Raw genomic sequence first — 13862 nt, forward strand, 5'->3', positions numbered from 1 at the left:
TTCTGCTCACTTCACTCAGCATCAGTTCATACAAGCCTTTACAAGTTTTTCTGAAGTCTGCCTGTTCATCATATCTTATACAGCACAATAGTATCCCATTACATTCATATACCACAACTTGTTCAGTCATTCCCTAATTAATGGACTTCCCATTGATTTCCAATTCTTTGCTACTACAAAAAGAGATGCTACATATCTTTTTACATGTGGGTACTTTTCCAGTTTCGTGACCTCTTTGGGATGCATCCCTAGAAGTGGTATTGCTGAGTCAAAGGGTATGCACATTTTTATAGCCTTTTGGGCATAGTTCCAAATTTCCAAATTGCTCTCCAGAATGGTTGGATCAGTTCACAACTCCACGAATAATGAATTAGTGTTTCAATTTTCCCACATCTTCTCCAACATTTATCATTTTCATGTTTAGCCATGTCAGCCATTCTGAAAGATGTGATGTTGTACCTCAGAGTTGTTTTGATTTGCATTTATCTAATCAATAGTGGTTTAGAGCATTTTTTTTCATACAACTATAGATAGTTTTAATTTCTTCCTCTGAAAACTGCCTGTCCATACCCTTTGACTATTTATCAATTGGGGAATGACTTGTATTTTTGTAAATTTGACTCAGTTCTCTAGATATTTTAGAAATGAGCCCTTTATCAGAGACACTGGTTGTAAAAATTCTTTGCAAGTTTTCTGCTTCCCTCCTAATCTTGGTTGCATTGGCTTTGTTTGTGCAAAAGTTTTTCAATTTAATGTAATCAAAATTATCCATTTTGCGTTTCATAATGTTCTCTATCTCTTATTGGTCATAAATTCTTCCATTCTCCATAAATCTAACAGATAAACTATTCCTTGCTCCCCTAATTTGTTTAGAGTATCAGACTTTATATCTAAATCATATATCCATTACCCATTTGAACTTTATTTTAGTATGTAGTGTCAGGAATTGGTTTATGTCCAGTTTCTGCCATACTATTTTCCAGTTTTCCCAGCAGTTTTTGTCAAATTCTGGGATAAGAAGCTGGGGTCTTTGGGTTTATCAAACAGTAGATTAGTATAATCATTGACTACTGTGTCTTGTGTACCTAACCTATTACACTAATCTACCCCTCTATTTCTTAGCCAGTATCTAGTAGTTTTGGTAACTGCTGCTTTGTAATACAATTTAAGATCTGGTATGACTAGTAAAGTGCCTAAATTTTTCAGGAAGCTAACTGAATTCCATTCCTTCTATTTGGTTGAGGGATTGGTGGCAGGGAAGGGAAAGAGGTATCGTTTCTAAAAGAAAAAAAAGTAATTGCTGAAATTTTTGGTGATTTAGAGATAATTCTTCCATGTCTATTGGGATTTCCTAAAGTGTTTTTCTCTCTACTGAGTTAGAACAATCTTTTCCTAACCAAAACTTACACCTCCTAATTTTGAGCTGTTAGATCATACTTAAAATGACAGGTCTTGGATTGTGTATTTAAAGAACTTGAATTATTGGAGCTTGCACTAAGAAAATATATAGTCTATCCACTTTGCTGGAAGGAGAATAAAAAGGATCGGATTGTTACACCTAAGGTCTAAAATTTAAGAAATTTTTGGGAATCTAGACTTCATCTGATGACCCATGTAGTAGACAGCAAGATGAAGGGGAATCCAAAGAAGACGTCTCTGGGGAGGCATCTTTCCTAATCCCCAGTAGTTTAAATGTAGAGACCACAGAATGGATCCAAAAGATATTGATTCCCTAAGGGATTAGAGATAAAGAGATTTGCTCAAAGGCAGCAAAGATACAAAGCTCCCTGAATTTTAAGACTCTTCTCATTACTTGAGATGCATAGGATTTCCTAAAAGGTAGGACAATTTTTTATTTCTTTGTACTATAAGTCATCACATTTTGATTCAGGAAATGAAATACCAAAAAAAAGACTTTTCAGTAACTTTTGGGGACTGATATAATGTGAACAACTAGAAATTTTAAGTATTATACACACTCTGTAATACACCCCATTGTATATTTCATTGTAAAAGAACAGCATAATTGTAAAAATCATGGGTCGCTCTGAACATGTTTCTTGTTGTTACTGTCCTTTTAAATATCCAAATTTCAGATTTTATTCTTAAAATAGCTTACTAATTTACAAATGCATTGCGTTCAGAAAGTGTCCAGGTAAGTCAATTGTTTGCAACTTGGAGGATATTTTTCTAAGACATAAAGCAAATATATGCATATGTATATATTATAATGGACATTCACCTTCCAGAGTGACCCATAAAAATCTATTTAATTTAACAAACATGCATATCTATGTATTAGAATCAATTCCATCCGAGGAATTAGTGCCAGAACAATGTTAACCACCATAGCTGGATATGACTGCTTGAAAGAAGCTGAGAGAAAGAAATAGGGTGAGGGGGTGACTTTCCAGGGGAATCAGGCCAAACTCCAGCCTCTAACAGAAAAAGGAAGGAGAAAATACTAATTACTACCTTGCAAGAATGGAGAAGAGTTAGAATTGAATGCCTAGCCAAAACTTTTGTCATACCAAGGCATCTATTGGTGTGTGTGTGTGTGTGTGTGTGTGTGTGTGTGTGTGTGTGCGTGGTGCACACACAAAAGGAAATAAAAATATATAGTCCCTGTCCTCAAGAAATTTACAAATTATTAGTGAGATAAGACATGTAAACCAGTAGCTTTGTTGTAATACATGAATAAGCTAAGTTAAATAGAGAGGGAGGGGACATTTTGGGCTAGGGGAAAGCCCAAAATGCCTCATGAAAGGCTTCATGGAAGCAGAGGAATCTGAGAAGCATCTTGAAAAAAGGAAATTATTTTCATAGGCAGAAATGTGAAGGATGGCACTTCCAGACAAAGAAGATAAACTATACAAATTCATGGAGGTAGGAAGTGATCAGATAAGCAGATTGGATGCCTATTCATTAGTATTAGTGTTATTTGTCTGTAATATGAACTCACATTATAAACTGGAGGTAATCTCAGTGGAAAGGCACTGGGGGAAAGCGGGAAAGAGCAGGGAAACACTTGAGGCAGGGAGAATAACCAACAGGTTACTGTAATAGTGCAAGTGTAAGGTCAGAAGAGCCTAGAGCAGTGTGATTTTATACACAAGAGAATTGTGTATAGCAAGACTCGGCCACAAACTGGATGGATGAACTGAATGTGGGAGAGGAGTCATGGATGACACTGAGGTTATAAGTCTTGGTAACTGGGATAATGGGAGTAGTCCTTGACAGTAATAGGGAAGTCAGGAAAAAGAAGATTTTGAAAGAGAGGGAAGAGAATGAGTTTGGTTTTTTTTTTTTTTCTTGCAACATGTTAAGTTCAAGATGCTTATGGGACATTTAGTTTGAAATACCCAAGTAACATTTGGTAATTTGAGACAAGAGATTAGGTAAGAGGTTAGGGCTGGGTATTTATCTCAGAATCATCTGAATAGATAGAATAATTAAATCCATAGATACTGCTGAGTTCCAAGCAAGATGATATAGAGGAGAAGAGAACAGGACAGAGGCTTGGGGGATACCCACTGTTAGTGGATGTGACTTTAATGAAGAACTATCAAAGGAAAAAGAAGGGGTTTTTCACAAACAGGTTTTTCGGTTGTTTTTTGTTTTGTTTTGATAGCAGAGTTGTCTACACAGTCACACAATAGATTGAGAAACACAGGAATGTCAAGAGTCTGTTTTGGACTCTGATGTTTATTTTTGGTTATTAGGGAAAACAAAAACAAAAACAACCATTTGACTCAAATGAACAAAACAGAATATCTGAGGAGTATAAAAGATTCGTTGATAGCTGCTGCTACAGATGTAGCTTTGTTCAATGATACAGTGATTATAAGTCTCAAATGAAGCCGAAAATAGGGAGTTATGTGCTCAGCAAAGGTCTTTGCCAGAGTCATAGAGAATACTCTGGGCAGATGCCAAATGGAAGATAGATACCCTGCAGATAATGGCATCTTAAAAGATGTTTTGCTTGTAGATGACATTGTCCTGTTTGTACAGAATATTGAAAAAGTCATGGCTACCCTAATGCTCTCAATTCAATGCAATTCAGCAAGCATCTAAAGCACCTACTATGTGTAAGGCACTGTGCTGTGTTTTAAAGACATAAGGATAAAGTCCCTACTCTCAAGGACCTTATATGTTTACTGGGGAATACAACATGAAAGGCTTCCCATGGGGAAGAGAACAGAAGTTGAGCCTTGAAATAAATTAGGGATTGAAAGAGGATTCTATGAAATGAATGCCAAGCATGGGGATTCAAATGTGTGGACCAAATAATCCACATGGGAAAATGAATTAAAATATTCTTTTTCACATAAATCATATCATTTAGCCTCACAAGTAGCATGAATACTATTATCATCCCCATTTTTAAAAATTCTATGGTATTTAGACTGTAGCTAACTTTTGATTAGTGAAAATAATGATATCCATAAAGTGGTGACACTATTCAAATTATCACTGCACACTTCCACTGAGCTATAACAAAACACCATAATGTACATAATCTTAACTTCAAAAAGAACAAATTCATATATACTGAGATTACTTCACAGGACTCATCATCCTTATTATTGCGTTTGACTCTTCATTACCCCATTTGGGGTTTTCTTGGTATAAATACTGGAGCAATTTGCCATTTTCTTCTCTAGCTCATTTTACAGATGAGGAAACTAAGGCAAACAGGGTGAAGTGAGTTGCTCAGGATCACACAGCTAGTAAGTGTCTGAGTTCAGATTTGAACTTAGTAAGATGAATCTTGTTGGTGCTCTGTCTAGTGTAGCACTTAGCTGTTCAATTGGGACTTGGCTGTGTTTATAAAAATTAAATGTTGGTAATCTGAAGTGTGAGATTTTTTTAATCTAATAATCCATGAGTTGATGCATTACTATAAGACAAGAATCATGTACTTAAGAGCTAAATTCAACATATTTTTATTTTCATATATTCTAATTGACAGGAGAATATTTGGTAATTTGGCAGAAATATCATTCATTTCTTAACGATAGTAATAGTTGATGCTTATATAACAATTTAAGTTTTATATACTACTTTGAGCATATTATTGGCTTTATTCTTCCCAGCCTTGTGATAGACACCACAGATATTCATATTCACTGCAGAGAAGGAAATTAACTAAACATTATCATCTCCATTTTATAGAGGAGGAAATTAATTGAGGATAAAGTTTTAGTAGGTAAAAATGAAATTGTCTTGCCATGTTCAAGTTATCATAATGACTTTACTTTGTGAAATGTGTTCTCCCTCCACTTAAAATTGTTTCTTTTTGATTGTCTTTTTCATCTGAAAATATAGCATTTGGGATCTAGCTCTATATTAGTTGTAGCAAGAGGCAATATATATATACAATAAAATAGAGAAGTCACTTGTTTAATTACAACATTTGGCTGTACATAGTACATAAATAAATAAGTTACTAGTAGAATTGACAAATACCTACATAAGTGATCGATAAACTAGGCTTTCAAGATGACTTTAGTTTGCCCTACTTTTTTTTTTTTTTGCAGGGGGGAAGGCAGGGCAAATGGGGTTAAGTGACTTGCCCAAGGTCACACAGCTAGTAAGTGTGTTAAGTGTCTGAGGTCTCATTTGAACTCAGGTCCTCTTGACTCCAGGGCCAGTGCTTTACTCACTATGCCACCTAGCTGCCCCAACTTGCCCTATTTCTATTACCAATTATGTGGCACATTAGGTCATGAAATGAATTTGGGAATCAGATGTAATCAGATTTAATCCAATTCAAAAACATTATATGATTCTTGAGAGGAACATGGTGTATAAAGGACACATGTTAGTATACGGAAGACCTGGATTTAAGTTTTGCCTCAGACATATATAATTATGTGGCCAGGGACAGATAAAACTCTTTCTAAGACTAATTTGCTAATCAGTAGTTGGTGTAGAGAATTTTCACAATGGGAATTCCCCACATTAACCGAAATCTATTTCTAAACTTCCCCTACCATCAAAGTGTTCAGTATGTTTGTGATTCTGCTGAAGGGAAAATTAACCAGAATATTGTCAACTTTCTCTCATTCTCCCACACTCTGTGCTCTAAAAGTCCAAGACTTGAAAGCTAACATCTTTTCAAAACTGTGAGTTCTAAAGTTTCAGTTCAGGAACAAAACCCATGTACTCATCCATAAATGTACAAAGGCACATTTAATGCATGTACATATAATGCCAGGCTATCTGCAAAGAGAATGTCTTATAAAAATTCTTCAGGATTAAATAGTTCTAACAGAGGATATTGGGATAAAGTTAAAATGAATCAGAATCCAAAAAAAAGATTGGTGTTAGAGAACCAGAAACATTAAATTTTCCTTAAAATTCACTTGAACTGAAATGGGAAGAAAAGCATTCTCGTGTTTGTTTATTTTCTCTGCAGCAACAGAACAAAGTAGCCTAAGAAATATTGCCTGCTGAAAGAATCTACTCATCTCAAATGAAAAAAAAAGAACACAACAATAAACAAACAAAAAGGACTTTCAAGTTTATGTTGCAACCATGTATGAATCTTTACAGATATGTTATGAAAGCCTAAATTTCATAACTTTCAGGGACAACCTGTTCTACTTCAACACCATTGTTTTACTGACAAGAGGCAATGTAGAACCGCTGATAGAAAGTTGTTCCTCCAAGCCAGGAAAACTTGGTTTTAAGTACTACCCCTCATAGTTATTGGCTGTGTGAACCTGGGCAAATAAATTGATCTCTCAGCTCCCTAGGCAACTTTCCAAGTCCATAATTTGCAGAGATGGTGTTTACCTGTATTGATAAAGGGAGTTCTACCAACTAAAAGTTTCCTAAACCAATTAAATCACTATTCTCATCCCTATCATCTATATACTGAAATGGATCCTTTAAGAGCCAATGCTGGTTATAAATTGAGTGATTTCAGTAGTGGCAGTTTTTCATTCCCTTGCAAATAATATATAATTAGCAAGCACCAACTATATAGCACCTTGACTATAGATGCTAAATAAATATTGTCTAGCAACCTTCTTAAATGCTTTCAATTACTGTAGTTTTTAAGGCTTATCAATGAAACCAGAGGTCTAGTCCTTATCCCTAATCTAAGGTATGACTGAGAACTAGGAAGGGAGTAGCCTATAGTTGGGGACAATGTGCTGGAATATATGTGAAAAACAAAAATTCCTAATTAAAAAAAAAAGAGAAAACACCAAACAGTGCCCATCACGATTTTTATAGATTCTTTTCAACCAAACAGGACACTGAAAATATAATTAGAGGACATCTGCACAATCTGTGGCCCACCGAAGGATTTCAGGTGGCCCACGAAAAATGTAGAGGGACACTGGAATGGTCTGCAATTTCCTTTTCCAGCTCACTTTACAAATGAGGAACCTGAAGCAAGTCGGGGTAACGGACTTGCCCAGAGCCATACAGCTAGTGTCTGAGACCAGATTTGAACTCAAGAAGATGAATCTTCCAGACTTCAGGCACAGCACTCTATCCACAGTTCCACCTCACTGCTCTAAGTCATTTCACCTTTGGAGCAACTATATTTCAATCTTTAAACCACTACTCCAGTGTAATGCTAAGGCAACATTTCTAACAGTAGCTTCCTTGCATTTGGTGCTATATCATTTTAATGCCCATCATGCTAACTTAATCAAAAACCCTGAATTCCACGTTCTCTTCATCCTGAATCTCTTCCTCTAAGGAAATGGTTTTTTATTTATTTAAATCAGTATACAGAATTCTCATTATAAATCTGGTGACTTTAAGATACCACACAAACAGTGTTAGCTGTATATCTAAGATATATTTTGTGAAAGTCTTGTAACTGATTTATTGATGGATCAGTGTTGATGAATCAGAATTCAGTCATCCAATTGAGTTCCTACTTCATATTCCTTAAGGCATTATCAATGCTGGAATGTTTTCCTTCAATGAAGAAGAATTAATATTTTTTTTTAGAAATAGCCAAAGATAATTCATAGTCAAGTTTAGTGACTAATGTAGGTGACCAACCTAAGTAAAATAATTTGGTACTGCTCTCCAAAAAGGTACGACTGTGAAGTCTTGCAAATGATCTCCTTGAGTGACCCCTAAGCTAGGCCTGAAGGAAATCTCCACCAAAGGATTTGTTTGATCAATAAAAGCATCAGTGGAATGAGTGTATGGTCTCTCAAGATGACTACGATGAAGGAAAGATATCAACAACCAGTTACATGCCTATGTTCTCGTGTGTGTCTGTGTGTGTGTGTGTGTGTCTGTGTGTGTGTGTGTCTGTGTGTGTTTTAAGCTACATTACTTCATGGCTATACCTTGTATTTAGGAAGATTTTTTAAAAAAATTCACATTAACAATAGTTAGTTTAGTAAAGTAGTTTTTAAAACATCTAAATTTAGTTGTTTTTTTTTAAATGCAGTATCAAGACACATTTCACTCTTTCTTAAACTAGGCACTGATGCCTCCATGAGGACCGTGGGAGTGTTCCAGGAATATCCTGGGTTACTAATATTGAATATCTCTGAATATCCATTTGATCATATTGAATAGATGCAAATCAAGGGTTTGGAATTGGTGGAGTATTTGAGAATCCCTTGCCCTCAAAAAAAGGGAAAAAGAAATCCAACAGAGATGCATTTTTGCTTTAGCAAAAAAAGTATAAAAAATACCAAGAACAATAAAGTACTTTATTGCTTTTGCTTTACTAAGGCTAAAGTACTTTAGGTATTTGCTTCTACTCTCACAAAAACTCTGACAGAGTGGTATGACAACTACAAATTATTCTGTTAGACAATAAAATCAAAGTGGCTTCTATATTGCTGGGGTTCCAGAATGAGATTATTGTTTCAAAGTGATTTCCTGGAGAATAGCCCTTTCTAATGTTCCCTGGAGTTGAAATTAATTAGCCATGAATATGGGAGACCCTTACTCCTTTAATCAACAAGAAAGTGATCTCAAGAAGGAAGGAAAATTCAAGATGAAGTTTAAAAATTCTAAGAAAATGACCTGAAATCACCTAATTTTACTGAAAGGTTTTACTTTTAAGGATAGTATCATAAGGAGGGCAGGTGAATATGTACTTTTCAAGGACTATTTTAGTAGCTCACCCAATGGTGAAGGATTATCAATATCTTTAAAAAGTAGATGAGATATGAATGAAATAAAAAACGCTCCCTGCCAAATAAATCTATCAGCTTTCCATTTATTATTTTGTAGCATGTTAGTTAGGTTAGTTATTAAATAAATTATTTTGTGCTACAAAATAGTGGCTGACTGATTTTGCTAGTGATCAAGGAAAAGAAAGCATGGAATATTTAGGTAAAGATTTTGTCAAATTTTTCCAATCTAATCAGTTTTGTGGAGTACAACCTTCTGGATTTATTGGCCATTGTTCTATATTGTATTTAATTGGGCTGCTGGATATTAATTTGCCTCTTGTTTTCAGCTTAATGAAGTTTGCTAGCAAGCAGGAGGATATTAATATGCCTGAAAGACAATAAAACCATTTTTAACATCTAGGTTCATGTAAAGAAAAGTAAATTTAACTCACGATGTGACTGAAAATGATGAAAATAATGTGATGACTTCCACTACTTTGAGAATGCCAACACTTAAATTCATATAATAGGGTGTATTACACTCTTATGAATATATCTGTTAATGTTGCATAATTATTTTTTCTTGTCTCTCCTACTACTGCTTGGGTAGTAAGCTGAATCCAGGACTAGGATTTTTAAAGTTTTAGTTCAGACTTTCAAAGACATGAGAGACAACTGAGGTCTTTAGTTGGGTAATCAAAATGGGACTGTCTACCAAGAGAATTAGCCTTTTGTTCAATTGCCAATGGAGAAAAAAAATTGTGATTGTAGAAGTTAGGAAACTAAAATAACAATAGAATTTATATACTGACTTTCCACAATCTATAAAGTGTCCTGGTATTCCTGCTGTTTGTCAGATCTTCACTGTGTAGCCAGATCATATGTTAAGGCAACCTAAGGAATTGTGAAAATTTCAAATCTGCAAACTTTAACTTGTTTGTTTTCAGGAAAAAGGGGGCCTGCATATTATAACTGGGTTACAGCAGTAGTCAGATTTGTAAGGGAAAAGTCTATTAATTTTATGAAAAAATCCATTCATTTTCCATCATATTATTAAGACAATAAACTCCTTGAAGAAGAGGAAAATAAAAAAGTCTGGTGAAGCTTATTTGGCTGCATTGGCATATGTCTTAGACTTAGTACGAATCAGTATGACATGAAAAATAAAGGATAAGAAGTCCAACTTACTCTTGTGGTATACGCAGCCTCTGGGTCATCCTCTAGAACTCTCGAGAGGCCAAAATCAGAAACTTTGCACACCAGGTTGCTGTTGATAAGGATGTTGCGGGCAGCGAGGTCACGATGAACATAGCCCATATCTGATAAATACTTCATTCCAGAGGCTATCCCTCGAAGCATCCCTACTAGCTGGATGACTGTAAACTGTGCATCATGTTTCTGAGAAACATTTGAAATATGTGATTAATAAGTATCAGTCTGTCCACAAAATTATCTGGTTCTAGTGCTGGATAATGACTCTTTTAATCAGGTGCCTTTAGACCAAACCTGCACAACCTGGTAGTAGGTTTGGGCAGCAGACAGGTTAGACTAGAGACAGACCAACAACAGTCGGTTGCTGCATGTCATGTGACAAACAGGAGAATGAGCAGTGGTAACCCTACATTTTTTGCAGGCCACCTTCAGGTGGCCTTTGGTGGGCCTCAAGCTGCCTGCAAGCCATATGCTGTGTAGGCCTGCTTTAGACCAATTGCACTTACATTCTGTTCAATGCCATAGGCTAACAGCAATAATGAAACATCAGCAACAAAAGAGTTGTAGAGTGATTACATGCAATCAGGAAGTCCTTTAAAAAGCATGAAACCATGTCTGCTTTCTTCTTGCCAGCTTTCGGTGCCAAAATAGGGCTTTGATTGTTTTCATGTGGTGCACACAATTACAGGTCAAAACCGTTCATTAAAGTTCAGAGATCAACTGGAAAGGAACCTTGAGAATATCTTTCACAGAATGAGATAATTATAAAATGTGAACTCTGGAAAGGATATTGGAGACTAGTCCAACCCCTCTCCCATTTTACATATGAGGAAACTGAGGTACAGAAACATGAAGTGATTTGCTTATGGTCACATCATAATAGAATTGAGATTCTAACCTATGGTTCTCCAAATGAGGGATTTTTCTAACATATTGTGAGTATGTCAGATATCCTAAAATATCTATTTTGTGTCTATCTATCTATAAAAATTTATATGTATCTAAGATACATACACACATACATATATATATATATCATACACATATATATGTGTGTGTGTATGTATATATATATGTGTGTATGTGTATATATATATATATATATATATATATATTTGTATATACTAAGATAATGTAAAATACCCAGGATAGCACGTTTGATTACCTTTCTACAGCTGCATGCTAATGTATAAAGTATTTCAATCAGGCAAACTTGAAGATTTCTTCATTTTAAAGATTTAATAGCTACAGGATAAGTCAATGGATTGCAAAGTACTCATTGCATGCCTTTATGCCCAAGCTAAAGAAACTGCGCAGTAATAAAAAAACCATCAGTTTTAGGGTCTGAAGACTTTCCTTGATTCCTGAAAAAACTCAGGCAAGTCATTTTACCTACACTGACCTCAGTTTTCTCATCTGTAAGAAGAAGGAGTTAGATTAGATCCTAGGTTCCTACATTTAGAGCTGGAAGGGATGATAGTGAGCATGTAGTCTGACCCTCTTGAATTGTAGAGGAAGAAATCGTAAACCTAGGAGGAAAAATAAATTACCTAAGGTCACATAGGTTACAAGATACCAGAGGCAGGGTTTGAATCTAGGTTCTTTAAATCCAATGTCATTCTGCCATGTTGCTTTTGATTAAAACTGAAGAACATGGTTCTTCATAAACACAAATGCATACATACACGTATACATACAAATGGATATGTCATGATAGACTTTATCATGGGAGTAAGAACATGGTTCGGTTTTTTTGGAAAATGCAATTACCATTTAGCGGTGTTTTCTTTCCTTCTTGCTAATCTATGGTATTTGACATCTATTTGACAGTAGAAGTAGCATATGAAAGTATATACAGAAATTCTGCATCATAGAAAAATTGTGAAATTAGTTATCTCAGCATTTGTCGATCAGTAGTTAAATGCAGCTCTATATATGTATAGTGTATATGACTCTTCTATGATATTATTTTACATGAGTAGTATCACATATATATGTACATATGTGTGTATATATACACACATATATATGTATATATATATATAATTTGTGTATTTTAAACATTTTTAGAACAGCAACTCTTGATTATTAATTTTTGTATCCCCTGCAAGTGCCTAGTGCAGTACTTTCAAGATAGTGTTTGTTCAAGACATATCTACTGAATGAATGGATTTGCAGGCTTTGTATACTTAGGTAGTTAAGATTGATTTCTGGAACCACATTTCACTTACTGGCTAATTTAACACTTGTGCTTAACTGTAGTGATATTCTTGTAAAGAGAGAATATGTCACCTTCCAATGGTGTGATACAGGGCTCATACTTATTTGTTAAAGGGACAGAACCATTTAAGAGATGAATGGGCAGCAGAGACTACTATAAAGATAGAAACTAAAGGAGCATTTCTATTCTAGGTGGATGCTATTTATGACCTGTCTCTACAGTGTTTCTTATTTATTGTTTTACCTCATGTATATCTTGAGGCACATACAAAGTATGAGGGAGGAGTTGTTCAGATTTGGTTTTGAGGAAAATAAATCTGAAAACATTAATATTTGGGTGCTGGGAAAAGAAGACATGATTTTATAGTCTCCTTTTAACTGCTTTGTGCCAAGATATTTCGGATTCTATCAACAAAAGTTTGCCTTTAAATACAGAAAACCTAAAGCTTGGAACAATGTAAGAAGTTGTCTATAACAGTACCAATAATTCATACCATTTGTATTGGGCAAGGAAAATATCAGACAATACTCTATTTAGTGTTACTTGATGGACATGTCACAATATTAAATTGTTAATTTAGCCCAGATGATTCCAATTTACAATAGTAATTTCTAGTCCATCAGATCAATTGTTCTGCAGATAGAATGTAGTTAATAATGCTTACGTGCTATTCAAGATTTTTTTAATGTGATCATAAATAAAGATGTCAAATTTAAAATGAGTGTATTACAATACAAACTATGGAGACACTGTAGAAAAAAAAGAATGAGATTTTTACCAATAAAATTTAAAAATAAGAAAAATCACTAAAAGGAATATCTTAAAGAAAAACATTGATGGAGCTCCTCATTTCATTAGTGATTCTGGTACATACTCGTAAGAAGCTGTCCAAGGATCCATTCTCCATGTATTCTGTGACAATCATGACTGGTTTACCTGAAATATATGTAAAAAATGATGAAATCTCTTCCTCAGATGTCAGAGGATATAACATTATGTATTTTTTGAAAAATATATCTGAAACTCAGTTCACAGGTTCACAGGATATGAAACTTTGAAGCTCTCTAATCAGCACCTTCCCTCCCCCCACCCCCATTTTACCAATGAAGAACTGAGGCCTAGAGATATTAAGCAACTTGCCCAAGGTCCGAGATTTTAAATGGAAGAGCTGGGATTTGAACTCTAGTCCCCCAGTTTCCAATCCAGTGCTCTTTACCAAAGACTTTTAGTGTAAGTCAATATCTGACTGGATAGGTTAACACCATCAATGATAATGCAAATTGCAGAAATGTACAATAATCCAAGATCTCAACTTTACT

The 13862-nt window shown here is 34.9% G+C and overlaps 1 protein-coding gene across 1 annotated transcript in view; it reads right to left on the minus strand.

Annotated features, from left to right (window-relative positions):
• Positions 1-13862, minus strand: part of EPHA3 (EPH receptor A3) — a 519117-nt gene that overhangs the window by 72398 nt on the left and 432857 nt on the right. The window contains exons 12-13 of the mRNA XM_036757104.1: positions 13418-13479; positions 10299-10508 (exon numbers count right to left, since the gene is read on the minus strand). Of these exons, the coding sequence (XP_036612999.1) occupies positions 10299-10508; positions 13418-13479 (272 nt within the window). The remainder of the gene's footprint in view (positions 1-10298; positions 10509-13417; positions 13480-13862) is intronic.

This window comes from Trichosurus vulpecula, chromosome 4 (genome assembly GCF_011100635.1).
Source record: "Trichosurus vulpecula isolate mTriVul1 chromosome 4, mTriVul1.pri, whole genome shotgun sequence".
Classification (NCBI taxonomy): domain Eukaryota; kingdom Metazoa; phylum Chordata; class Mammalia; order Diprotodontia; family Phalangeridae; genus Trichosurus; species Trichosurus vulpecula.